Source organism: Filicampus tigris, chromosome 14, assembly GCF_054856515.1.
Source record: "Filicampus tigris isolate MCC_2025a chromosome 14, RoL_Ftig_1.0, whole genome shotgun sequence".
NCBI lineage: Eukaryota > Metazoa > Chordata > Actinopteri > Syngnathiformes > Syngnathidae > Filicampus > Filicampus tigris.
The window spans coordinates 19,741,545-19,769,521 of NC_141230.1; the positions used below are offsets into that span (position 1 = coordinate 19,741,545).

Here is a 27,977-nt window from a genome sequence, read left to right on the forward strand (position 1 = left end):
CGAGCACAACAGAGCCCCCAGCCACCCCTCCACACCCTCTTAATGCAACCCCCCCCTCGCAGGCATCCACATTGAAGAAAACACAACTCCCTAATTTGACACGTGGCGTGGTGGCACTCGAACTTGTCCCAAATCAAAAAGTTCCAGCTCGTTAGCCTCTGCCTCTCTAACGAGCGAGACGTCCAATTAGCGCTAACGAGACAGACGCCGAGGTGGAGTCGTCCTCCACGGCGTAAACAAAACATTTTTGTTTGCGCACGTTCAGAGCAACGAGTGCTTACGTGTTACGGCCCAAGCATGGTGGCGTACAAGTCATCCCAATTATGACGCGAGAAAATTATGAATTACTACAATTATGACATGCAATACTACACGACTCAATCCAATTCTAATGCAATACGATTCACTCCACTTACGATCCGATTCATTCCAATTCCGATATCGCGTGACACTACACTCACTCCAGTTTCAGTTTTTGGGTGGCATCCCAATCAATGAGGTAACAATGAGATACGATTCATTGTAATTACCAGAGCTGGGCATTTTACTAAAAATGGAGCGTCCGTCATTTGGCATCCGTCTGCAGCGTGGGTACCCTTCCGTCCTCCGTCATTCGTCTTTTTTTCCGGGGGGAAAAATAGTACCCGTCAATAGGCCGGTCCGCCATTAATTTTAAAACGGCCGTCCGTCGGTGAGTCCGACTAAAGTTTCGCTCGCGCGGTTTCCGATACGTCGCGTCTGAATCATGCGTGAGTCGTGGTTCCCGGTTTGCGCTCGCGGTCACGCTGGAGGGCATCAGGAATGTTTGACTTTTAATTGGCTGCCTCCACCTGCTGGCTGACTTTTAATTGGTCGCCTCCGCTGGCTGACTTCCCATCAGCCACCTGCTGGACACACAGCGGAAGAATGCTAATGTGATCAGGAGCTTTAATTGGGTGCAGTGCATGCTGGGAAAGCACACGGGAGTGAACAATCACAGGCTGTAGTTTGAAACCCTATCCAAAGCTTTCGAAAGTCTGACTTTGGTTTCATAGCGTGTGTAACAACGTCAATCAGTTGAGAATGAATACGCAAAAGCGAGAGTTGAGATTCTACCATTTATTACACATATTTGTACATTCTTAAATAAAAAGGCTCCACTGGACACTCGTTGCATAGATATGATACAATACCAATTTAGAAAAAACAATTATCAAACACATCCAGTAACAAAAATAAACTCTCCCTCGTCAATAAACAACATAATGTCGTATCATACAAATCATATCATTTCAACACTTTGTACAGCAAAAAAAGGTGTCGCAATGGGACTCAGCGACCACAAAGAAAAACGATGTGATCGGAGTCATTTTCTTTCCCAGAAAAATGTCACTTTTGAAATGGTGGGAATTGATCTTCAAATATAAACAAAGGAATGACTGACTGAAAAGTGATTTAAAAAATATTTGAATGGCCAAACTAGCGCTCCGTTGCAGTACCACTTTGCCTCTTTGGGGGTGCCATTGAGTCACACCAGTGGATGTCAAATATTTTTTTCAGGATTTGCCATGCCAAGGAATATTGCGCCAATGTCTTATAACGCTCAAATTCAAATTTCAGAAAATGACATTTTTCGACTTATGATTTTTCGAGTGACTTTTCTTTGAAAAAAAATTGTAGTGTGTTTCGGGTGTAAAAATGTGCTAAACAAACACACGCTATTGAAAAGTCTATGCATTGAGACTTAGTGACCACAGCTAAAAGCCTACATCTTGATTTGATTTGAGAATTTTCACTAAAGTTGAAATTAAAAAAAAGTCATTTGAATGCCTTGTACAAATTAGCTCTGTTGCAGTACCACTTTGTGCCATTCCACTCCAGCAAAGGTTGGGTTTTTCCGTCTCAGAATTAAATTAACTCTGCCCAAAATTACAGAGCTAACAATCATTAACCGAAAACATTAAGAATTAAATTGAATATATAATTTTTTATTTCAACGTATGATGTTTCCTGTGACTTTTTTGTTAATTCGCAATGTATTTGTTGACAGATTTCAGTAAAAAAAAAAAAAAAAAAAAAAGGTTTTGTGTTATATTCAGATTGTAAAAAGGTGCTGAACAAACACACGCTAATGACGCTAGTGAGTCATGTGATAGCAGCAACGCCAAGAGAGTCACGTGACTGAGTGTCAAGGCATTTGATTGACAGGTGTTGGATATGTGACATGTTGTTGTCCAGGTGGCGTGGCGGATGTGCGACAAGTGCGACGAGACTACGCTAGCTGACTAGCGAGCTAGCAGTGCAAGAATTGTGATCACGTAGTGCAACGTTGGCGAGAACTGAAGCAGGAAGTGGCTAAGGAAGTTACGCTATTTACAAAAGCTAACAGACACAGCTAGCGACTGGTGAGATGGCACCGCCTACTTCAGCCAGTCCTGCCCCATGATTGGCTGGTGAGTCTCTCTTTGGAATCATTTGGAGTCAACAATCCTAACCCTAAACTAAAACTAACCCGAAGATCTCCGCTGATGCTAAGCTAGCCTCCGTCTCGTAGCTGCTAGTGCTGCGCTAACACGACGTAACTACACTACAGCTACAGCTCAAGCTGCTAACTCGGCTATAAAAGCCACATTATCTTACATTAGAAGGCTGTTTTTAGCATGTAGCGGCCGTTTATGCTAATCTGATCTTTGTTAGCTCACCGCTAATGGAGTCCACTGGGTTTAGACCTCTGGAACACCTCACATTCCTAGTTTTTTTTCCTCCTATGCCGTCCCTGCGGACCCGGAGGAGCCTCAATAGCCGCTCGCTGCACGGCGGAGATGACCTGTGCGTACTAATAGTGCTAATGGTAATCCGGAGTTAGCTTGGGATTCAGGCCAAAACTAACCAAGCAGGTTGAGAAAGGCAGGAGCATGCGGAAAAATATATTCTATGAGTTTTGTAATGACCGAAATATATGAAAAGAAAATTTTCACGCAGACACACTCATACGTTCGTGCTTTGAAAAGTGCTACTAGCGTCCCTCCATGATTGTACATGTCATTACAAGCGCTATTGCGGACGCAGCTTTGGAAACGGTAGCCCCCTTCACACATACCGTTTGCGCAAAAATTGGCCATTTCGAGAAGGTGAAGACTTTCATGCAGAAACTAATAAGTATAATTGTCGGACAATTGCTATTGACATACGAGGGCTGGACAAGTCAATGTCTGTGTTGAGATTTCCACCATCCCCTTTCACACAGCCATCATCCCGCCTCCAGTTCTACCTCAAAAACCGCGAAATTCCCTAGTCGACCTTCACACAGAACAGCAATTCGGGTAAAAATGGCTTTGACGGGCGGCGTGAAAGGGGCTAATGGCTGTGAATTTTTATGTAATACCCCCTTTCCCCTCTTGCGAAAAACGTGGTTGGAGCTGCCTCAAAATGTTGAATCCACGTTGGAGGTTTTTGGTATTGATTGTTCCGAGCTGCACTGCGGTCCCCCCTCCGGGTTTTTATGCCGTCGGCAGCACCAGGGAAGGGGGGATTTGGGGGGCACTATATTCCAGCGTCCATGTTTGAGTGTCCGTGGTTAATGTTTCCAAAGAGAAAACATGACAGAAGCAGATCAAGAAAAGGTTGCCATGGAAACCAGGATAAGATCATTTGTCATCGGAAAAAAAACTATGCTAAATAGTGAAGTGTGAAAAGCCATTTGAACATGAAACGTGTGTGTGAGTGTGTTTTTAGTGGTTTTCCTCCATTTTTTTAATTTTTTTTTTACAGTTTTCTTTTTTTCCGTTGGCAGTACAAAAAAAAGCAGGAGTTGAACATTAGGAAACAAAAGTGCAGTCATCGGATACCAAGTTAAGGGCTAAGTTAGCGGCTAATTTAGAAGCTCAGTTTCCCGCTAACTTAGCAGCTAACTTGGCAGCTAATTTACCAGCTAGTGACTGGCGTCCTTTCTGACCGCACACGTCCAGCGGCACAAGCAAGTTTTGAAAAAGCACTTCCTGTTCCTGTGTCGTTGATTGGCCAATCTTCTCACATTCTGCTAAGTTCAAAGACAATTTTCTCCAAATGAGAAAAAGAGCAAAAAATGTCTCAATTGTCATCAAGGAAGAAGCGTCGTCGTGGTTCTCCCAGTAGAAAAAAATCAAAGTGTCGCTGCGCTTTTTTTTTTTCCGCCCCCCCCCCCTCCCGTGGGGTCCGTTGCGGGCGCCATCGGCGGCAGAGGAGAGCCGGCAAGATGGCGGCGAGTCTCTGGGATGTCAGATTTGTTGTTTTCTTCGGCTGGATGGCGTTCTTGTGACTAAACGCCACAAAAAAAAACCCAAAGTTTGATTGTACAAAGACGAGCATGTGATGACTTTTTCTACGAAAAGCCCAGATACTAAACCGGCGTGATGCCTTCGAAGACGGCACGTAAAAAACAGTGAGTGTGTGTAAGTGAATGAAAACCGACAATCTAACTACTCCTCCTCTTCCTCCTCCTCCTCCCCTTCTTCCTCTAGACGCCACGTGGTGGTTGGTAGGCTTCTTCCTCCTTCTTGTCCTTCTGTCCTGCTCGGCAGCGGCGCCCCCTTCAGACGTGGCGCTTCATGTGCAGCGCCAGATGGTCGGACCTGGAGAAACACCTGCACACACACAAGGACATGGCATCAATAATCAGTATGTTCACTTTGTATACATTTATGTATTTGTCCATCCATCCATCAACCTATCCTCCTGTCATCCATCCATATATGTACATCTATGCATCCATCCATCATCCTTCATTCTATTCATCTTCTATCCATCATTCATCCATCCATTCACCCATCAGTTTGTCCATTGACCCAACCATCAACTGTATCCGCCCATCCTTACATTCATCCATCTATCCATACACCCATCCATCAACTCATTTATCCATTCATGGGAGCACCTATCAATCCATCAATTTATCTCTAGCCATCTATCATCCACGGCAGTGTTTTTCAAACTGTGTTCCCGGCGAGATATTATCAGGTGTGCCGTGGGAAATGATCTAATTTGTGTGCCTGTGCGGTCTAGGCCTGGCGGCGTATCATGTCTTTACTACATTTTAGTACTCTCCCATACCAGCAGGTGGCAGCAGCAGCAGCAACGGGTAGCCGATTGTCTTTGTTTAGAGACAAGCGAATTAGTGACGCATGTTTATCCAAACAGGCCCATGTTTCACACTGAGTATCGATATGAAACATAACAAAATACTTTTTCCTTTGTGTTTATTTCATTCCGATTCAAGACGTTATAATATAACGTCAATAATATAACGTCAATAATATAACGTCATTCTCCAATGTTAAAAATGCTTATATAAACAATATAACACAAGCTTTTTTTCCCCCCACAATTTCAGCTGCTGGTGTGCCGCGGGATTTTTTTCAATGAAATAAATGTGCCTTGACTCGAAAATGTTGGAAAAACACTGATCTACAGTATGTAGAATCCGTCATCCACCCGTCCCTTTATCACTAATCCATCCGTCCATTTAGCCATCAATCCATTGTTCCATATTTCCGTCCATCCATCAATCTGTCCAGCCATGCATACACCCATGTGTCCATCAGTTTGCCACTACTCCATCCATCCATCCATCATCAATTCATCTTCCATCATCTCGCTATTCATTCATCCATCCATCCATCCATGTTGGCATCTATCAACCTCTCCATCAATTCATCTATTTTTCCATCAATGTATCTAACACCATCCATCCAACCATTTATACATCCATCTATCAATCTGTTGGTTTGTCCGTCCATAGCAGTGATTCCCAACCAGTATGAGATTATAAGGGGTGGCGCTGAAAAACGATCCAATTTTGCCTCATTTGTTCATCTATTATTTACAAAAAAAAACAAAAAAAAACGCTCACCTTGGCTCAACAGAGGTTGGGAAACACTGATCTAGACATCGAGCCAATGTACCTGTCCATCAATTCATCCATTGATCCGTCCGCCCGTCTCCCTGTCAATCTCATGGTTTTTGCAACTTCAACAGAGGCCGCACAAGGAAGACACACATGTGACTTAAGTGTGTGTGTGTGTGTGTGTGCTTGCGGACAGATGGCCTCGTGGTTAGTGAGTGTCAGTTGTGGGGGTCCAGCTGGTTACACGGAGAGCCCCTTCACTCAAACCCTCTTCATCTTTACTCTTCTTTGTGCCCTCATCCTCGTCCTCCTCCTCACCTCAAGGGGCCCCAGCTTGATTAGGCATGATTAATATGTGTGTGTGTGTGTGTGTGTGTGTGTGTGCGGGTGCGTGTGCGTGTGTGTGTGTGTCTTTACCTGTCGCAGTGGTTGCACTTGAAGGGCTTTGCACCGGTGTGTTTGCGGTAGTGTCGCGTCAGTTCGTCGCTGCGAGCAAAGCGCCACTCGCACCCTTCCCACGAGCACTTGTACGGCTTCTCGCCTGATACGCACACGCACACACAAAAGAGGGGGTCACCACGACATCCAACGCCGACGCCGGTTGAACACAATAAGCAGTCGAAAATGCGCAGGAAATGAATGTCTTACTTACCGGTGCACTGCGTTCATTACAAATCGCGCGCCCGCGCGCACACGCGCAGCCCGAGGTGTCGTTTTTTCCGACATGTAAATGAAGTTTCCTCCCTCGGAGATGCCGTATTGTTCTCGACGTGTGTGCGTCCGCGTGTGCCGGGCGTGTGCGTGTGTCTGACACAGGGTCAAAATATTAGGGACAGTGCCCCAGTCTTCCGCAGTGCATTTTTAGAGCACAATCATGAACACGTTGTTGCATTTCTGGCACTGTGTCAATCAAAAGTGTGCATGCTAATGTCATTAGCTGGTGTACCTAATGAATTGACTTTATGCAGCCCACCCACTGCTTCTGTGTGTGTGTGTGTGTGGCAGTCGTAATTAGGGGTCTTAACGAGTCCTAATGGGATGAAATATGACAGTGGGCACGCTGCAGATGCCGCATGCACACGCACACGCCAGACACGTAAACAAACACATGTGTACACACATTCGGACAATTGTCGAAACTAGCATTGCAGTGGCGTTTAATGCAGTGGCGTGGAAGTGGCCTGACACTCCGGCGGGGCCTGGAGGTCCTGGTAGCGCTCACACTCTTGTGTGATAATCCCGCGCAACGCCGGCGCCGCTAATCCACCATGATGCTGCAGCGTGTGTGTGTGTGTGTTACATGTGGTTGGGCGGTGTCCTCCCCTCCCATTACAAGCGTAGCGCTTTCATTAGCACTTTCATTAGCTGTTTAATTAGCCGTTTAATTAGCTTAATCTGCCTTTTTGGGGGGCTTTACAATGAGCATAAATCCATGTCACATCCAATGAACTTTTTTTTTTTTTTTTTTTTACATCTGCAATAATGTTCAAAGGTGACTTGAAACCTGCAGGGCCGATACAGATTTTATGATTTGACCCTGATAGACTATTTCCTATCCGGAAAACTTTTACCTGCTTGTTGTATGGATGGATGGATGGATGGATAATAATACTGTATCAAAAGCGCTAACACGCTAACCGCTAGAACATGTGCAGCGAGTGGATGGACCTTGGCACAATATAAATATAGAAAAATGTTCATTTATAAAATAAATATGAAGGTGTATGCCTACTCAATACAGCACCCCATCCCCCTCAATACCCCCCCCCCCTCCTCTTGCTTGACTTTGGTTGCCAGGCAACTGCATCACTCTCCTCCCTAATTGGCTGCCGGATTGTTCGTGTCTGTCAAGCTCCCTCGCTCTCTCTCTCACCCCCTCCCACACCTTCCCACCCGCCGCAAACACACACACACCCACGCACACACGCGCACGAGTTCCCTCAGTTGCTAGGTGACTTCTCCATCACGCATCCTTGCCTCGTCGCGCAATAATTGGCTGGCGTTATGGTTGCCGCGGCATCAGGCCCGGGCCCGCCTCCCTCAGCGTGTATGTAAGTGCATGCATGTTTAAAAAAAAAATTTTTTTTTAAAAATGGGGTGGGGGGGGTGCGATTGGGGCGTAGGGGGAGGGGCAATTAGAGGAGACGGGTGTGAAACGAGTGCCTGTCTGACACCTGCGGCCCCGCACACACATACGCCCCACACACGCACACACACACGCACACACACAATGAGCATGCATGTTGTGTGTCATGTGTCAAGGATCCGCACACGTCACTAAGCATGATACTTTTTGACTTGTATACTATGGCATACAATATTTGTAGTGTAGTCTTGAGTATATTACCATGTATCAAGATAATGTTGAGGCGTACCACAGGGCTTTGTTCTCAGTCCTCTGTATTTTTATTTCTACAAACCATGTTATTGACTCTTATTTCACAAACTCGTCATAGTCTTATGTTTTAGGCCCATGTTATGGAACTATATTAGAGTGCCATATCTAGGACTATATTCTAGGACCATGTTACATAACATTATCTTAAAACCTCTTGATGGGACGACGTTATAGACCCACATTAGAGGTTTATTATCGGGCCAAGTCGCAGGAAATCGTACTGTACAATTTTATGATATAGACCCATGTTAAATGCCATTTATTAAATCACATGATGTAACCATGTTTTAGAACTATTCCATAGGACTATTTTATAGGACCATCTTATTGTATATTATAAACCCACATTAAATAGCCAAGCCATACAACATTAAAGAAAATTGGGTTGTTTTCCTAACCCATTCGCTGGGTAGCTGTGGAATTGGAGCAGATTGGGTAACTTTTCCCCAAGGTTGGGTTAATTATGACCCAGCGGATTGGGTTTGACGAGCTGGATATGGGCGTCATTTTGGACCGTTTTGTGTACTGGAGTTGAAATCGATTTTGCGTTGATTCTTTCCCTTTTGGACCCAACGCTGGGTTAGGCAACTTGGGTTACTTTTGAGCCAGCAGTTTTGAGAGCACGTCATAGAACCATGTCAAAAGGCCCACGAGTTAACCATCTTATAGAATCACATCATAGCAATTGTAGCATCACAAGAAACACTTTATAGGACCGTGTTATATTCTGAACGCGTGTGTCGTATTCGTGTTACCTGTGTGCGTCCTCTGGTGCGCCTTGAGGTGGGAGCTCTTGGTGTAAACCTTGCGGCAGCCGTTAAACTGACACCTGTGTATTCTCTTCTTGTTCTCCGCCGAGTCCCCCGCCAGGCCGGGCCCTCCGCCCTGCTCCCCGTCACTGAGCGCCCCCCCTGCCGGGCCCGGGGGCTGGGACGTCGGGGGAGACGACAGCGCCCGGGCCGCCACCAGCTTGGCCGCCCCCAATCCCACTTTCTTGGCCACCAGCTTGAGTGTGAGCGCGCCGCCCGCCTGTTTCCCGAGGTGGCGCCCCAACTCGGGGGACGAGGGCGGCGTTAGCGACGTGACGGCGGCACTGAGCTGGGCGGCGCTAACACCCGCTACCAGGGCTTGATCCTTGCTGTCCGTTAGAGACTGGAGGAGTTTGGCGTGGACTTTGGGGAGCGGGCTGGGCTGCGGCGGGAAGCCGGCTAGGAGGGGGTCCATAAGCTCCTCGTCGCTGTCGCCGCCCTGCGTGAGGGCGGGCGCCAGGAGGCGGTCCAGGTCCTCGTCCAAGAGCTCAGACAGTCTTCTGGGCTCCGTTTGGAGGTAACGCTCCAACTCCAGACATGTCTGAAGGACAAAGGACAGAAGGCATGTTAATGCTGCACTAGTGCACCATCTAGTGGTCTGGAGAGCTGCATAAAATAAAACATAAACGTAACGAGAATAACGTACGCCACATAGCTTTGCATTCGAAACCGCTTAATGCTAACACATAATAGAAAACGCAACACATGAAAACAGACAATATAACAATACTCACAGGCATGTATTCTTTATCCTCTGCGCAAGCTAAAGCAACAAGCTAAAAGGAGCAGCACAATGCCCGACGGGTTAATTCTTTACATTCTATTTTGTTATCACTAGATATTTTTAGAAAAACAATCCCGAGAAATCTGCATCGATGACTATATCAAAGCCTTAACCGAAACGACGATTTATTTTTCTGCACTTTTCACACGGGACAAGATTTTCACCCTGCAACACGGCTCATCACCAGTCACATAACCACCAGCATCCGGTGTCATAAATAGTTCTTGGACAATGACGATTGCTTTCGACACAACGGGGCGGGAAAAGTGAGTGTCCGGTGTTCAACTTCCCCAGACACAGCCAAGCATAGAGGTGGAAAATTGGCAGATTTACGTCATCCCTGACATATCGTCGTTTATCGAGTACGGCGATGCGGCAAGCGGGCGTGGAATGGCGTCTTTAACAAGCCGTGTGAAAGTTGCTTCATGAGAGAGTATAAATGTATGCATGCGCGAGAGAGGGAAGTCATGTTGAATGTCAGCATCATCAGCTTGCTTGCTTGACGTCCAGGACCGCTGCGCTCGCACACGCTTACGCACACTCACACACACATACAACATATGGAGAAAGGTCACATTTAGTGTATAACACACACGCGGGCACGCAAAATAATCAACATCCCCGTTGCGTTACCTTGACAATCTTATTACCGGTTTTATATATCTTCAATATGAAATCGGACAATTTTGGAACTATTTATATGCAGTGTAACAATAATTAGCCTTTTGTGTAATTCGTAGCGCTCTGACATATCAAAAGTAAACACTGTTACTCCCACCAAGAATGAAGACACAATGTGACAGCGTTTATTTCACTTAGTTTGGTATCCAACACATTAGCATGTTAGTTAGCCAGTAGCTTAGGTTAGCTAGTCCCTTACGTTGCTATCACAGTCATGCGGCGTGTTAAGTTACTTAGTCGCTACGTTTGTAGGTTCTTGTAGGCGTTTGTTATTGTCTAGTCAGTGTATTAGCACAATAGTAGGTGAGGTAGTTAGAACGCTAATGTGTACTTTAGCTCGTTAAAGGGTGAGCCTCTTAGTTTGTTAGTTCATCAGCCAGTCTATCATTTCGTACGTTTGTTCGGTTGTTACTGAGACAGTCAGTGCCTTGGTACAATAGTGTGTAGGTTGGTTAGCTAGTTTGTTAGTTGCTAATTTAGCTAGCTTGCCAGTTTATTAGTTCATCAAGTCGGTCAGTTTTCAAGTTAGTTAGTTAGTTAGCTAGTTAGTTCATTCACCAGTTACTTAGACATGACCAATGTTAGTGTGCTAGTTAGTAAACTAGTAGTTAGTAGAACTTAGCTTGTAAGTTGCTAAGTGACTAAGTCAGTGTGTGTCAATCAATAGGAAAGTTGCCGGTAATTTGATTGTTATTGTCTCACTATTCAGCGCGTTAGTAATATACAATAGTTAGTGGGTGAGTTAGTCTGTTAGTGAGTCGGTTAGTTGGTGACTTTATCAACCAAGCTCTTAGGTTGTTTATGAGTTGACTAGCAGTGGTTATTTAATTGGTCAGTTAGTCTGTAGGATAACAGTAAGTAGGTGAGTTCATATGTCAGTTGATTAGATGGTAATTTGTTTAGTTAGTCAGTCTGTTTGTCATTCAGTTAGTTAAGTGGTACTTTAGTTACTGAGCTAGTATGTTAGTTGGTAGTTAAGGAGTTTAATCAGCCTGTTATTTTGTTGGTTAAGCCAGTTAAACGAGTCAGTCATTCAGTGAGTTGGTTGGTACTACAGTCTGTTTGCATGGTGAGGCAAAATGAGCCTTGGCGGAGGTCTGCTGCTGAGCGACTGACAACCATTAAAATACACACACACACACGTGCGCTCTTGTGTTCTCAACAAACAAGCGCTGATGAGACAAAGACAATTCGTGTGTGTGTGTGTGTGTGTGTGTGTGTGTGAGAGAAAATCCATAACAAATGCACGAAGGCAGCTCGCCGAGAGGCTTTTGACAGCGCAAAAAAGCAAACAGAGTCAAGTGGATCCTCCAGGAAACGTTTGAGTGCACACCGATGACATCATTAACCAGCATGATGATGATGATGATGATGATGAAGTCACACTATGCGCTGCATCTTGGACTTCACACTTCACTGATATAACAGGAAGTGCCATAATCATCAGCAAATATCACAAGCACCAGGACATCAAACACAAAGCTATTCGGCACATTAGGCCACTAAAGTCTCATATTTGTTTCAATACTTCAAATAGCAAAGGCAGCAATTTAAAAAAAAAACAACAAATGATGGTGTATTAAATCGCAATGGCAATTGGTTGGTTATTTTTCAAAATCACTCCGCCCAATATTACGCGATGAAAAACGTTACAGTAGGCTATAAAAATGGCCTCAAACGCGTGGAGCACATCAATCATGACTCAGCGTGAGTGCGTGTGCGTGTGTGCGTGTGAGTGTGTGTGTTTATTTCCCCCTTCAGCTGGTGAGTGTTTTCATTCCTTTTTGTGCACAAATGGCTCCTAATTAAAACGCTTTTTGGCATCTGTCAAAGAGGCTCTTCGAAGCGCCGCCTCCTCCATGGATGCGAGCGCTCTGATGGCTCATTAGACGCAAAAGAGGCTTCAAGTGTGTGTGCGTGTGTGTGTGTGTGTGAGTGCACGAAGAGCATCATGACTGCAAGCTGATCATTGTCTGTGTATTTGTTGAATAGCAAACACCTACGGGAGGGATGGGCAACTTTGTTGATGGAGGGGGCCACAATTTTTCTACTGGGGGGGGGGGGGGTCACATTGGACCACGCACTTCCAAGCCACACGCATGATTAAAAAGTGCCATTTTAAGTATGGACAAACCACGCACTCTGAATACATTTCATTTTCCGTAACACAAACCAGCAGAACAACATTAACTGCAAGAACTCATTTTGTGCATTTTTTTTCCCCCACAAAAATCAACTCAATCATTATTTATTTTATTATTATTGAGGCACTATCTTTGTCCTGCATATCATTCCAAATTCACCCCAAAAAATATTCGTCTTACTGACCTTGTATTATAAGGCAGTGTAAGACCCAGTGTAAGCGCAACGAAGACGTGTCTGCCATCTGGTGGTGATTGGTGACATTGCAACTTAAAACGATACAAAGACTGGGCCAGCCTTGCGAATAGCAAAAATGTGCACATAATCGACATCCATTGAAATGCATCGGTGGGGACTTTTATTTTGTACATTTCTACTCACATCTACACTTTCACACACCCCTGCACACGCACACACACACACGCTCTAAAACACACACACACGCCCTAGACTAAGGGGACAAGGCAGGTACAAGCTTTTAATTTGAAGCATAATTTAATACTGCTTAAACAGGCTTATGCTCATTCTGTGTGTTTGCGCGCACGCGTGTGTGTGTGTGTGTGTGTCCCAGGCCATTTGAGTAATTGGCTGAGATGGAGGGATTGGAATCGGCGGTAGAATCATCTGTTCCTCCGTCAGCTGAGCTTTCTCTTAATTAAACTCTCACTCTGTGTGTGTGTGTGTGTGCGTGCGTGTGCGTGTGCGTGTGCTAGTTATTTATCATGTGGCCCTGCGCCGCCAGGAAGACGATAGGCCCGCCGCCGTCCAGACATCCTATTCAGACACGCGCACGCACACACGCACACAAAATGCTAAATGCTCTTTGTATTGAATTTCCAGTGAAAGTCTTCAAGGCATCTTTTGCAGCACAATTAAGAACAAAAACAAACGCTAATTTTCAAAGTAAAATAAACAAAGACGAATGAAATGATTACTTGTTGGCGCGGCGATGAATTGTGCGTAATGTGTAGCATAAAAGCTGCTAATTGGACAAGTGCTGTTGAAATATAGCGCATCATTAGCATCTTTCAAGCGGCGTGCTTTTATCTGCTTGGCGTCTCCACGGCATCGTTAAAGATTCCTCTGCTCCGAAAAAAAAAAAGAATGGCTTTTTGTTTCTTGAAAATAACTTCTTTTTTTTTTTTCAATATATGACTTTTATGGGAAATAAAAACCCGCTTTTTGTTTTTCCCAAATATTGTGCTTTGTGAAAAATATTGGCATAAAATCCTCAAAAATATGCTACCTTTTTCTTGAAAGATTTCTAAAATATGATTTAAATGCTTGAAGAAAATGCAAATTCTTGTGGAAATAAGTTTTTTTTTTTCTAGAAATATCACTTTTTCTAAATATATGCAACTTTTTGAAATTTAGACGTTGAAAAACGCGAATAAAATCTTTAAAGTCTTTAAAAAACATGTTTTTATGGGAAAAGTTAAACACAAATGTTTTTTTCCCCAAAAAAAAAAAAAAATTCACTCGACTGATACTGTGACACCACTTATTGGCGTAGGGATGAGTGCAGGACGGGGTGGCCGAGTGGTTAAGGCGATGGACTGCTAATCCATTGTGCTCTGCACGCGTGGGTTCGAATCCCATCCTCGTCGAGTGATTTTGACAAATAACATCCCGAAAAAAAGGAAAGTTATGTAACGCTGCTTTGTTTGAAAAGTGTGAATGCTGACAATAATGACTCGAACAACCCCAAAAAGTGGCGTGCTTTCAAGAGATGGTTGCATTAAAAAAAAAGAAAAGAAAGGCTGCATATTTGAGAGACAAAAATCTTATATTTTCATCTATAAAGTTGCATTTTTTTTTCTTAAGTTCTCTATCTTGGAGAAAAATGATTAATATTATTGAGGAAAAAAACTTTTTGGGAAATAACAACTGTACATTTAAAAAAAAAAAAAGTTTTGTGAAAAAAAAGGTGACTGATATATTTGAAGTTACATCAAATGTTTTCTTTTGTGTAAATGCATATTTATGTCAAAAAATGGCAAATTTTCCTGAAAAAAGTTGCATATTTTGGAGGAAAAAAAGTTGTCGAAAAGGTCATAAAACCTGCCCCCAAAAAATTACATTTTGAAAAAGTCTTTTAAATCAAACTTTTTTTTTTTAATTATCTTTTTTAGATTTTTGCTTTTTTTTTATCTAAAGAATCTTGGGTGAATTTTCTCCAAAATACAACTTGTTGTGCTTTTTGGCTTGCACGAGTGAACGTTGATTTTTCACAACCATTGAACTTTTTTTCAAGCTTTGAAACAACTCTCATGTGCTTTTTTGCCCTTCTTCAAACCGTTCCTATTTATCTATTGCAGCCCTTAGAGTCATCGTGGGGCGGACGTCCGTCTCGAGCAAGCCGTTTCCAAAAAAAAGACACCGGTGAGAAGAAGACAACTTTTAATTGCAGTTTCGGTTGGCGCAATCTCATTTGACTCGAATAAAGGTAACACTCTCTCACGCACGCTCACACATGCACCGACTCACTAACTCACACACCCATACACGCAAACACGCACTTACGCACACACACGCACATTCACAAACACACACATGCACACGCGTAGAGGACAAACAAGCAATCGCAAACATGCACGTACACACTCACGAGCAATCGCAAGCACGCACGCACACACACACACAGGCGCACTGTCTGTCTTTCTAATTGAGCGTGAAAGTAGCACATCAATGGCGTGATTTAAAAGTGTCGTTAATGCTTCTTGTGCTGGCAAGGGAACATTAGCGACAAGCTTCAGTCACCTTCACTAGGACGTTCGAGGGCTCTTTGCTCAAATTCGGCCCCTGAAGCCTGTGTCCCTGAGCAACGTGAAATTTGGTAGACCCACAAAAAAGTGCCAAGAAGTCACGGCCAAAACGACACAGGAACACGTCCATTTTAGGCTCATTTTTGTCATTTCCAGACTTTGATTTATTTGAAAATTCAGCCCTCAAAGCCAGTTTTACTTGGACACATGAAATTTGGTAGGCATGTCTATCATGAGTTGACCCACAAAAAAAAGTCTCAAGAAGCCATGGTCATTTCCAGGGGTGCTTTGTTTTTGTTTTTTAATCCAGACCCCAAAGCCAGTTGCACTTAGCAACATGGAATTTGGTAGGTATGTCCAACATGGGAACACACACAAAAAAGTCTCAAGAAGCCATGTCCGAAAAGACACAGGAATGTTGACATTTGGGTTTGAAGTGTGTATACACCGAAAAACAAGTAGAGTCTGCTTAAAAAAAATGTATCTGATCCAGATGGTTTTATTTTGTACAACTACGTGATGAAATAAAATTGTGTACATTTTAGTGTAAATCCAACCAAAACTTTTTATCGGTGTATTTTCGGGTCATTAGGGTCATTTTTTAAAAACAAAAACCAGCCACAGAAGCTAGTCGCACTTAGCAACATGACATTTTGCAGGCTCGTCGATCATGAGTGGACCCGCAAAATAGTCTGAAGAAGCCATGCCTGGAAAACCTCAGAAAGTCTGCCATTTTGCTTTGAGGTGACAATTTGTGGATCAATTTGAAAACGCAAGAGAAAGTGGTCATTAATCATTTCCACAAGATCAGAGCTTGACCAAACATCTTGTTTTGTTCTATTCCAATAATGATCGGATTTTGGTTCTTCCGCTTTCTGTATTATGATACGAGTTGCAACTATGTGACGGGTGATTGAGTTTTTTTTAACCTGAAGGGGGTCCCAGCTGTTTTTGAGTCCTAATGGATTAACCCTTTGTCTTCACTCTCTATGTGCACGTGTGTGCGCGCGCGCGAGTGCGTGATGGGATGATTTCAGGGATGAGGTCATTGTGAAGTGTGAGCATGCGTGACTCGGCGTGTGTGAGTGAAACAAAGGCTTCTGGGAGCGTGTGTGTGATGACTTCACTGCTTATGAATGTATTTATGAGTGTGTGTGTGTGTGTGTGTGTCTGCATCGGTTGCTTTTACGTTAGTTAATGGCGTCACACGCATTCTGCGGCCATTTCATTAGGTACATCGGGAGCGATTTGGACCCTCTCGTGGCGGTCTTAATGTTAGGAACACGTGTGAGCATGATGCAGGACTTAAGGATTTTTTTTATGTCAACGCTCTTTGTATTTTAAGGACATAAGAATCAAAATGCTGTTTTTCTCTTTCTAGTTGCAAGTAAATTTACATTTAAAAAAAAAAATTACAAAAATATGTTTAAAATAGAAAATCAAATTAGAGAGACAAAGGGGGAAGGAAGAGTACGGACAATATTTTTTTTTTCAACTTTTGCAATAAAAACATTTTTTATTCTCGGCATATGAGCCAAAAAATCGACTTTAAAAGTCAGTTGCTAAAAAAATAACGCCAACATTTTTTAATTAAATTAAATTAAAGTTCCAGGGGTTTGCTTTTGGCAAAATATATATATATTTTTAAATTCAACATTTGGTCCTAAAATTAAAAAAAAAAAACATAAATTAAAAACTGAAATACTTCATATGTATTTGATGTATTATACATTTGTGTATTTAATCATTTACTTTCTAAAGTAAAATTTCAATTAATTTGTAGTAAATTGTAAACACACAGAAAGACTGAATTTTAAATTGCAATAAAAAATAAGACACTGAATTAGTTATAATTTATAATTTCATCATGAAAACAAAGACTTATTCAGTAATAATAACAAAAACAAACATAACTTAATTTGATCGAACAAAAAGAAAATGCAGATGAAATAATTTCTTTACCTTTATTTAATAATAAAAACGAAATAAAATGACTGACACCTTGATTGACCGATAACCTAACGGACGTGTTGCGAGGACAACCGACCGCTTTGCAGATGCGGTTGTCATGACAACCAATCATGCGAGGGGACAAAAAGAGCACCTGGTTGCCTCCGGGGACCTCCATCACCATCATGGCCTCACCGCAGTCTGACCTCCAGAGATTTTTTTTGGGGGGGGGGGGCACACACTTTGCTGGAAAGCAGAGCGGGTGGTCACATGACTTGTGTGTGTGTGTGCGTGTGTGCATTAGAGAGCCATCCTGGGGTGAAAAGAGAAACACCCTCCACATTTCCATTTTGCTTTGTCCTGCAGTTCAACCCTAAATAATTCACATGTACTGTGCTCACACATGTACACGCGCGCACACGCATGAACACACTCACACACATAAAATGCTGTTCTGCGACTGGCATCGCAGTGATGTTCCTTCTTGGAGTAAAAAAAAAAAAAAAAAAAAAAAATGAGGTCATCTCGGACGAGTCCCAATTTACTCACACCAAAAAATATATATATATTTTCACGGATAAATTATCATCTTTATGATGTGTAAAATAGTCGCACTAAACGTATGTGTTTTTAACAAGAAAAATAGCAGGACACTTTCACACAGCAACACTGCATCTCACAATTAGATAATAAAAAGCCTCCCGGTTGACGTTGACTGCAAATCAGACACGTGGAACAAAATCGAATTAGACACCCAAAAATTCCACCAAACCACATCTGCCTTTTACAAAAAGTACGCTAGCTTAATGCTAACATATAATGCAAAATGCCATACACAGGCTAATGGAAATTACCATTGATATAATTATAACCCTTCAAGCCGTTGCTGCTATAACATATTTGGAGCAGCAACACATACAAACAGAGCATATAACAATGCTCAAAACTGTCTAATGAACGTATGTTAGCTTAATGCTAACATAATACCAAACACCGTAAACAGGCGAACGGAAATTAGCATTGATGTATTTATAAACCTTCCAGCAGCTGCTACTTTTAACATATTCGAAACGGCAACACATACAACAGTGCTCACGCTGGCTAATGAAAGTATGCTAGCTTAATACTAAGATATAATAAGAAACCCCATAGACAGGCTAATGGAAATTAGCATTGGTGTAATTATAAACCTGCAAGCAGCTGCTACTTTTAACATATTCGCAACAGCAACACATACAACAGTGCTCACGCTGGCTAATGAAAGTATGCTAGCTTAATGCTAAGACATGATAAGAAACCCCCATAGACAGGCTAATGGGAACTAGCATTGCTGTAATTACAAACCTCCAGTCAGCTGCTACTTCAACCCATTCGGGGCAGAACCACAATCGGGGAATATGCAAAGTTCACACCGAGACCGCAGTCTCTCAGCTCCGTGGAAACTACACACACACACACGCAAAACACACACCCGCACACCCCTGTGTACTCCTCATGGACTGCGCTAACCCACAAAACAAAGCAAAAGTCACTGTGGCTTCCCGCTGCGTTGCCACGACAACATCATTCGTCTGCTGGCCTACATGGACCACGTAGACGTACATCAAGTAGATCACGTGCAAGTGCGCCACATGGCCCGCCTCTCTCGCCAAAAGCGTCGACTTACAAATATTGGAAACGCGCATAGAGCTACGCCACGTAGAAGCACATCGCATTGTGACCAAATCAGATCGGATCGGGGGCTAACGGGAAGTACGACCCGCTACTTCCTCCACTTCCCGCACTACCACTTCCCTTTTGTCTACTTCCTGTCCTGACGTTTATCTTGGAGCGCGTCTTGGTTTTGTCTTGGTGCTCCTCGCCTCCGAGACAAACGTCTGCGCTCTTATTCCCAAGGTCATCCTCCTCCTCCTCTACATCGACCCATTTACTCTACGCACACGCGCACACAACAATCATTCATGCATAAAGATGCACTGGAATGGTGGCACACTCTGTTCTCACACGCCCGCACACGCGCACACACACGCATAGTGGCTAAAACAAAGCGACATGCCCAAATGAGCGTCCAGAGGGTCTTGGATGTTGCCGTGTTGTTATCGATTAGAACATAAATGCGGTGTTAGTGCTGGGATCCACGAGATCAATGACCACCAGACAGAAGTCGTCAAACGTAGATCCGAGTCGCCAACAACTGAAATCTTGACTTAAAGTGTGTGTGTGTGTGTGTGTGTGTGTGCGCTGCTCACGGTTTTATTTTTTTGGAATACACACTTTTTTTCTTCCCAAATATATGCCTTTTCAGGAGAAATGCTCATTTGTGAAGATATAAAGGCGTGCCTTTTTTTCTGAACGGATATTTTTTTGACAAAGATATGAAAAATATGAAAAAAATGTTGTTTTTTACCCCATGAAACGGTGTAGCTTTTATCAACAAAATGCGTGGAACTTTTTTTCTTCAAAAGGTTTTTCTTGAAAACATACGAATCTTTTCGCAGGACTTTTTCTACCCCCCCAAAATTTGAATGACATAATTTGATTGTGATCTTGAAAATAAGACATCGTTATTAAAAGATGAAAGTTCGTTCTTTAAAAATAGGACATTTAAAAAAAAACATTTTTTAAATCCCATTCAAAAATACTTTTTTCATGAAAAATGACTTTTTGCGAAGATATACAAGTATTCCTTTAAAAAAAAAATTCTCATAAAAATGTCCAAAAAATGAATGTGATAATTTGGTGATTTCACCAAATTGAAGTCAACTTTTTCATGAATAAATGCAACTTTTTTTGTAAAAAACCTAAAAATTAGAAACCTTTTTGCTCAAAACCACATCATATGGACTGCAAACTTTCTCACAAAAATATCTTCACGTTTTCTGAAAAATACATGACATTTGTCCGTTCTTGAAAATCGACAACCTTTTCCTGAAAACACACAACTTTAATTCCACTCACACATGCACACACACACACACACACACACACACACACTAAATGGAGCTAAGATGTCTCAGCCAAGCCTGTGAGGCAACTTTGAATGTTACCATGGCAACAGAACTCATGAGGCTCAAAGTTCGTGCAAACCCAAACTGTGTGTAACCTTTACATGCGTATTAGTGCGTGTGTGTGTGTGTGTGTATATGTGCGTTCTTGGATGTTGTGCTGCTAGCTTCAGGCCGTGTTGGCAAGCTAGCTCTCTTGCCACACACACAAACACGTAGGCACGCTAATACAGTTGAAAAGCGTACGAATGAACATAATAATCGATTAACGCATCAATGAGAATTTGGTCGATTGTGTGGAATTGATTGATGGTGCTTCAAGTCAAACTGTTGCGCACTACTTGGCTGTCGCCAGCAGAGGCGCCGTTGATTCAATCGCATCCAGTTTGCCGGCCCGAAAACGAGCAAATCGCGACGGACACGCACAGTTGACTTTCTTGATGCGAATTGAGTCACATTTTGGCAGGAAGCAGGAGTTCAGAACATTCTCGAGAGGGCACAGCAACTGTTATAGTCTGTCGAATTTTTGCGGAATCGTCTAAAAGCAGCTGAGGAACAATGGAGGGAGAAACTGACTCAAGCTTTACTTGCCGCTTTAATTCCTAATTCGAGTTCCAATCACTCCACATGCACATCCCTTGTTCGGACACACACACGCAAACAGGCGTTTTGTCACCTTGTTGTTTACTTCCTGTTGTGCCTTCTATGGCAGCCCGTTGAGGCAGCCTGTTTTGTTTTCATTTGCAGCCCGTTTCGGTGGCCGCTTTAAAGTAGTCAATGATTGGTGAGCAGGTCATAGTGTCGTCTTTTTATTCGCCGGCGAAAAACTCTTTTGTTGTCGCCCTTTTGTTTACTTCCTGTTCCGTTTCGTATGGCAGCCCGTCGAGGCAGCTGTTTTGAAATGTATGGTCAATCACGCCTATCCCTTGTGTCTTTTCGTTGACACACGCAAACGCACGTGCACGCAATGTTTTCCTGCCTTCCGGCTTACTTACTGATTTGTTCCTCTTGCAGCCCTTTTAGGCGGGTGCTGTAAACAGTCAATTATTGAGCAATTAATAATATCTAGCGTCCTTTTACCGACACGCACGTGAAAAACCTGCGCTGCCTTGTGGTTCACTTCCTGTTCTGTTTTCTACGTCAGCCCGTTTAGGTAGCCGGTTTGAAATCAACATTGACTGCCAAGCAATTAATCGTGCTTACCACTCGTGTTTTATCTCCTTTGTCTGCCTTTAGAGACACACACACACACACCGCCATTTATAAAGATGAGGACGACTTTCACAACCCAACTTTGTGGTCGTGCCTCATTTGTTCCGCTTTGGCGGCGGCGTAGTCCCAACTAGTTTATCCGGGTAATAGTCTCTTATTTAATCTCCCGCGCCGGCGACTGAACGCCTCATTCGCCTCCTGAATTATGGCCGACCCAGGTGCGCGCGCGCGCGCGTTGCGCAGACGAATCGATGCGCAGCTTCGCAGGACGGAGCGTTAGCAGCGTGTAGGATGATCAATCAAACGCAGATTGCTCATCAAAGATCCGCTTTGTGTTTTCATCACTTTTTCTTCCCGTTTGTGAAATCTGCTGATCTGCACTTGGCCTCGCCGTGTCTGCGCCTTTCCTTTCACAAGTTCCGGTGAGCGAAATGTTCACATTAAAAAAAAACTTGAAAAGGAAGTTTGATTTATAAAAAAAAAAAAAAAAAAAAAAAAAAAAAAAAAAAAAAAAAAGAGGCTTAGGAAGACAACCAGTCATTCAGGTTCTCTGTCGTTCACTTCCTCTTTTCTTCATTCTTTGTTTTGTTTCCTCTTTTTGTCTGACCGGGAAGCAGCTGTTCACTTACGCAATAGTGTGTGAACGTGCGTGCGTGCGTGCGTGCGTGCGTGCGCGCCAACAAAGGAAAGACAGACACTGGGGACAGGCATGATTAATTGATTGGCAATTATGGACTATTTCCAGAAACAGCTGCCTAAATGGGCTGCCAGACAAATCAAAAGACAAAGTTTGATTTGGATACCAAAGAGTGCTCCAGTACAAATCTTGATTATGATACACTTTTGGTATCATTTGACATTCAAAAGTGAGGTTGGGTACCCAACAGATGGTGGACAGTCTTTGCTACCTAACAAAGACAATAATCGGATTGTACTCCAATGAAAGGGTGCCAAAAAGTTGTACGGGGTGAATCTTAATTTTGGTACCCTATAAAACTTCAGACCAGCGCCCAAAAAGCTCTCTTGAAGTCACACATGACCCATGCTTGCAAATTGAACAGGAAGTCAGCCATTTTGATTTGTAGTCCTGAAAAAATGTGTTGAAAAAAAAAAAAACAACACCAGTTTTACCGATCAACATGAAATTTGGCGGACGTGTGTATGAAGAGAGGATACATGAAAAAGTCTCAAGGACCTGTGCCACAAAGTGAGCAGCGATGCAGACATTTTGGTTTGCAGTTTTCGACGATTTGTTGTGGCTCATAATTGGAAAAAAAAAAAATTTGCCCCTGACACCAGCTGAACTGATCTACACAAAACCTGGTGGTCATGTCCGTCATGACAGATCGCACGAAAAAGTCTCAAGGACCAACGGCCCAAACTGAACAGAAAGTCAGTCATTGTGCTTTGAGCGTTTCGAGGATTGACTATGACAGTAGTTTCGATTGCCCGTTGTTGAAAAATAAGAGCCCCGTGACACCAGTTTCAGCGACTGACACAAAATTTGGCAGACACATCTATTAGGGCAAAGCACATGAAAAAAAAAATAATGAGAAGTGAACAGGAAGTCTGCCATTTTGTCTTGAAGGTTTTAAAGTGGAAATCAACCCAAAGATATTTTTTTAAGAATATGCTCTACGCAAGGCCACTAGTTAAAACACGGCATTCTGATTAATATTGCGTTTCTTGAATATGAGTTAAGCATCCCTTTTTAGCCATTTTAGGGGGCGGCCATTTTGTCACTTCTGTTGACTGAAAATAACATCACAAATGCTCGGGGCTCAGGTAACGACCAAATCACGGCTGACCTGTTTTCTGAAACTGAGCCGTGATTGGTCGTTACCTGAGCAGTTGTGATGTCATTTTCAGTCGACAGAAGTGACAAAATGGCCGCCCCCACACAAGGCTAAGAACGGGTGGATTAACTCTAATTCCACAAACGCGATATTTATCAGAATGCCTTGTTTCAACTAGTGGCCTTGCATATTCTTGAAAAAAATATTTTTGGGTCAACTTCCATCTTAAGAGCTCATCAATTGTCACAAAATTTGGAAAAGTCTCAAGGTCCCATACCCAGAACTCAACAGGAAGTAAGCCATTTGTCTTTGAAGGTTTCGAGGATTCACCATTAAAATGGAGTTTCCCCTTTTGAAAAAAAGAAAGAAAAAAAAAAGCTTTTATGAACGTACAAAAAAAAGTCTCAAGACCCACGGCTGGAATTGAGCACAAAGTGGGCCGTTTTGCTTTGAAACAATCATGATGTCAAGGTTGGCTAATATTGCGAATGAAATGTGAAAAAAATCGTTGAAATCCTTTAGGTCGCTACCACCGCACTTGCCACCCCCAACGGCAGGCTGCCAAAAAGTCATTTCAGACGAGACGATAGCGGCCAATGTACACATCTCTGGCTGTTCTTATCTCCCGCGCCGCCGCGATTCCCATCGGGAATTCAGCGCCGCGCCGTAACGGATCGGCGGCATATCGGAGGCGCGCAAGCGTCTGGAAACCGGCCAGGGTACGTGGCGATGCCGCGCTAGATCAATCCGTCAGTCGGGATGAAAGCAGATGAAACCGCGACAGAGAGCAACAGGCGGGGAGTGGAAAACGCTTTTAAGCGGAATGTGCTACAAATAGCGGGAGAAAATCTTACGCCGGGCTGGAAAGTCTGGATTTATTGTCACACACACACACACACACACACAAATCCCAAAAGGCCATCACATCATTCCCAATCCTCACAGACGCGGCAATTATACAGCGAGGAGGATCTGCTGCTGTCAGACGCAGCAGACAGGCGGGACCGTGTGTGTGTGTGTGTGTGTGTGTGTGCGTGCGTGCGTGCGTGTGTGCGTGTGTGTTTAGCGGTCGAGCAAGGCAGTTGATGAGAGAGGACAAAGAAGACGACACAGGAAGCAACCAAACATGACAACGCCAGTGTGTGTGTGTGTGTGTGCGTGTGTGTCCACAGAGAAGGAATTTTGAGGAAACTTGACATCGCTTGATACATTTAAGATGCCATGTTTCAATTTAAAACAGCAGATGACTTTATTTCTTTTATTAAGTTTCAGAAAAAGGACCGTGATGGAACCTAAACAGACGCACACAACATTGTGGCGCCAGCACATGCCAGAGTCTGCTGAAATGTTAATCGTTGCTAAGTCTCCACGAAGCGCAACGTTATCTAAAAATGCTGAATATGTGAATACGTGGCGTAAAATAAACATGGACTCAAACAACATTGCGGAGCGACGACAGTCGATTGGAACGCCAATCAAAGACGTCATACGCTTTTAGCGTACGATCATCTTTAAAAATGCAGAGGGAGTGGAACAAATGCATGTCATAACTCCCTGGAATATAAATATTGATGCACACAACATTGTGGGGCGACGACGTCGAGAGTCAAATGGAATGCTAATTAAAAACGCAGTTTCTACATAGTGAAAGATCATCTTTGGTGCACTCACATGTTAAGAGTCGAACAGAATTGTAACTAAAGACGCTGTTTTCAAATAGTTTATTAAAGGTTTTTCTATAAAAATGCATTCTGGGCAGAAAAAAATGTGTGTAAGCATGAACTCACAATGTTGTGGAGCGACTACATGTCAGAGTCCTCGCCACATACTGTCAGATTATCTTTGAAAATGCTAATTTAGCAGGGGAAAAAAAGCAAGAAACAGGAACATATACAGAAAATGGACGCACACAACATTGTGGAGTGACCACATGAGAGTCGACTGGAATGCTAATTACTCATCTCTATATGTCATAAGGTCATCTTTAAAAATGTATTATGGGTGGGGAAAATGAGTGAACTAGCTCCTCATAACAAATATAGACACACACACACACAACATTGTGGAGCGAATAAATATCAGAGTCTACTTGAATGGTAATCGCTGTCTCCACATAAGATCGTCTTTAAAAATGATCATTGGGAAGAACAAATAAGGGGCAAAATGGAATGTCGACATGGACAGACAAATCATTGTGGAATGACCACTGGAATGCTCATCTTCGCTCAAGACGCTGTGCAACAAATTATCTCAAACAGGCTTTGATATCCACTTGTGTGAACAGTCTACTAGGCTACAAGCTAGTCTTGAGTTAGCCTGTGGTCCAAACACAACATTTACTCTTCACAACAACTGGATAGCTTCAGGTAGCCTGTTGCTAAGTTAGCAAATAGCGGCTAACTAAACATGCTAGCAGCTTTACAATGCATGTGAAAACTTCTTTGTAGTGAAAGGAAATGTTTTTCACAAGAGGCTCCATAAAAGCCAGCAACCGTGCTAAAAAGCTAATGCTAATAACAACAAATGATGCGGGCAAGTGGCGTCACAATGTTCACCACGTATGTGATGTTACATTTATAGTGTGGGTATTATTATATCAAAATATGGAAGTAGTTATTGTGACTGTGTCTTGTCCGGAAGTTTATTTCCTCAGTTGTGCTGACAGTTTTTCCCTAATCAGCATCAGTGCCATTCACACAGACCCAGCAGGGAAAGCTCAGGTCTTAATCGGCAGTGTGAAAAGGGCTGACCCCTGGCATACCTTAAACACAAGCTTTAAGTTACAGCTCTAACAACACCTTACAAAACTGAAAAAAAGTAGTCGACTTCGCCGTTCCATTTTGGTACCTTTCGCGCAGAACGACGGGTAAACTTTAAAAGGCAGTGTGAAAGGGGCTACAGATCCTTCAAAACAGCCGCATATAGTCTGATTCTACCTCAGAAGGAGGAATACAGTATTCGAGGGAATGACTGAGTCCCCCCCCATTCCGCTTCGATGCCTTTTATGCAGGAAAAAAAAAAAAAAAAAAACAGGCGGACAAATGACAGTTTTTACTGCTGTCGAGTAAATGTAGACTTAATGGATGGGACGGGGCTTCATTCAGTACTGTAGGCGTAATGGACATGTGGGCCACACACGTGCACGCGCGCGCACACACAAACAGACGCACACACTGGTCACAGCTGTGCTCATTCAATGTCCATCAGTGTGGAACCATCACACACACGCCAATTAACATACCACGTGCTCATTAATAGCTTTTAGTGAGCACGTGAATATGATTTACGACGGGGCCTGATGTCAACAAAACATTTCTTACACGCACGCACACGAGGATGATGATGATACATAATTCAGTCTGCAAATTCGCCATGACAGGTGTGCATGTATTATTTAGTAAAAAGGAGCCAGCGGCCATTAGGCGCGTGCGTGCGTGCGCATCGATCAGATCGGAGCTGACGCGCGCACGGCTTGTGCACGCACCGCAACAACAATGTTCCGCGCAAGAAAAGCAGGTTTAAATGCGTATGGAAAAAACTAATCGTTAGAAGCTATTCGGGGATGGGGTTACAAGTATAATATTTTAAAATACAGATTTTTTTTTCTTTTCGGGTGGAAGGCACGTGACTTGTTTTACGAGTGCGTGCGCGTGCGTGTTGCCTGTCAGCGGACCGCGCTGCGATCCATGTGAGCGAGGAAATAAATAAATCAGAAAAAAAACGACAAGTCAAACTGGACAGTAATGATTGAAAAATAACAACATAACTACATGCAAATTAATAATAGAAATATGCATGTATAAATTTTTTTTTTTAAACTGCGAACTGACCTGCTGCCAGTTCTCCTCCAGGGAAGGCATCGCGGAGAAATAACCAGTGTCGTGCACCAGTTGGAGTTCCTGGAAAATACTGTAATTAGCCAGCACGTCCATGCTTGTTGTGCAAAAACAACAAGAAGTACAAGAAAAATGTCCACAATCAAGCCCAAAAAAAGTCCGCTCGGAAGTGTCACATCCAAACAATTATTTCCTCATCTCACGTTTTGGGGTGGGAGAGAAAAACAAAAACAAAAAAAAACCAACTACTACTGAAGCAGGAAAGCCCAAAATGAGCGCGCACTTTAATTTAAATTTTTTAAAAAGGAGAAAAATGAAGCTTAGTTTTGTCGGTTCCGCCTCTGCTCGCGGCTGCCAGGTTTGCTTCCGCACAGGCAGCTCGCCATGCAGGCTGCGGGTTGCCAGGTCTGCTTCTCGGCACTAGGCACGCAGCTTCGCCATGCAGGCTACTGCGGGTTGCCAGGTTCCACACAAGCGGGGGACCGGGAGGGGGCGTGGAGTCACCTGTCACTCACTTGCTCGCGTGACCATATAAGGTAAATAGGCTCCATGATGTCAGCGCCGGTCGCGAAAGGAGGGAGCAGTTCGCGAGGAGGGAGGCGGAGCTGGAAAGAGGCAAGCTCACCATTGGCTGGATCCCGCTGTCAGCCCCGCCTCCTTGTGGAAGGAGGGGGTGAGTTATTTTTAGCGGGCTTTAAAAAGAGCGGAGCAAAACTCCCGTCATTCAGTCAAGTGAGGA

General features: G+C 43.4%; 2 protein-coding genes and 1 non-coding gene across 9 annotated transcripts in view; 2 read left to right on the top strand and 1 right to left on the bottom strand.

Moving 5' to 3' along the window:
• The window catches only part of LOC147136719 (uncharacterized), a 54,361-nt gene that overhangs the window by 19,076 nt on the left and 7,308 nt on the right, over nt 1–27,977 (top strand). For 4 of the 7 annotated variants that reach the window (XR_015089740.1, XM_086052667.1, XM_086052662.1 and 1 more), the window contains exons 5-7: nt 2,218–2,432; nt 4,479–9,584; nt 14,993–15,120. The gene's annotated coding sequence lies outside the window, so the exon portion shown is untranslated. The remainder of the gene's footprint in view (nt 1–2,217; nt 2,433–4,478; nt 9,585–14,992; nt 15,121–27,977) is intronic. The other 3 variants (XM_086052663.1, XM_086052664.1, XM_086052665.1) reach the window with 3 other exon arrangements.
• Nucleotides 1,084–27,679, bottom strand: LOC147136720 (Krueppel-like factor 7). Its single transcript, XM_086052661.1, has 4 exons — nt 27,233–27,679; nt 9,014–9,608; nt 6,278–6,401; nt 1,084–4,601 (listed from the first exon to the last, which is right to left on the bottom strand). The coding sequence occupies exons 1-4, from the start codon at nt 27,332–27,334 to the stop codon at nt 4,550–4,552; spliced, it is 873 nt and encodes a 290-aa protein (XP_085908787.1). The 5' UTR covers nt 27,335–27,679; the 3' UTR covers nt 1,084–4,549.
• On the top strand, nt 14,200–14,281 carry trnas-gcu (transfer RNA serine (anticodon GCU)). The gene has a single exon. It is a non-coding gene; the product is annotated as a tRNA-Ser (tRNA).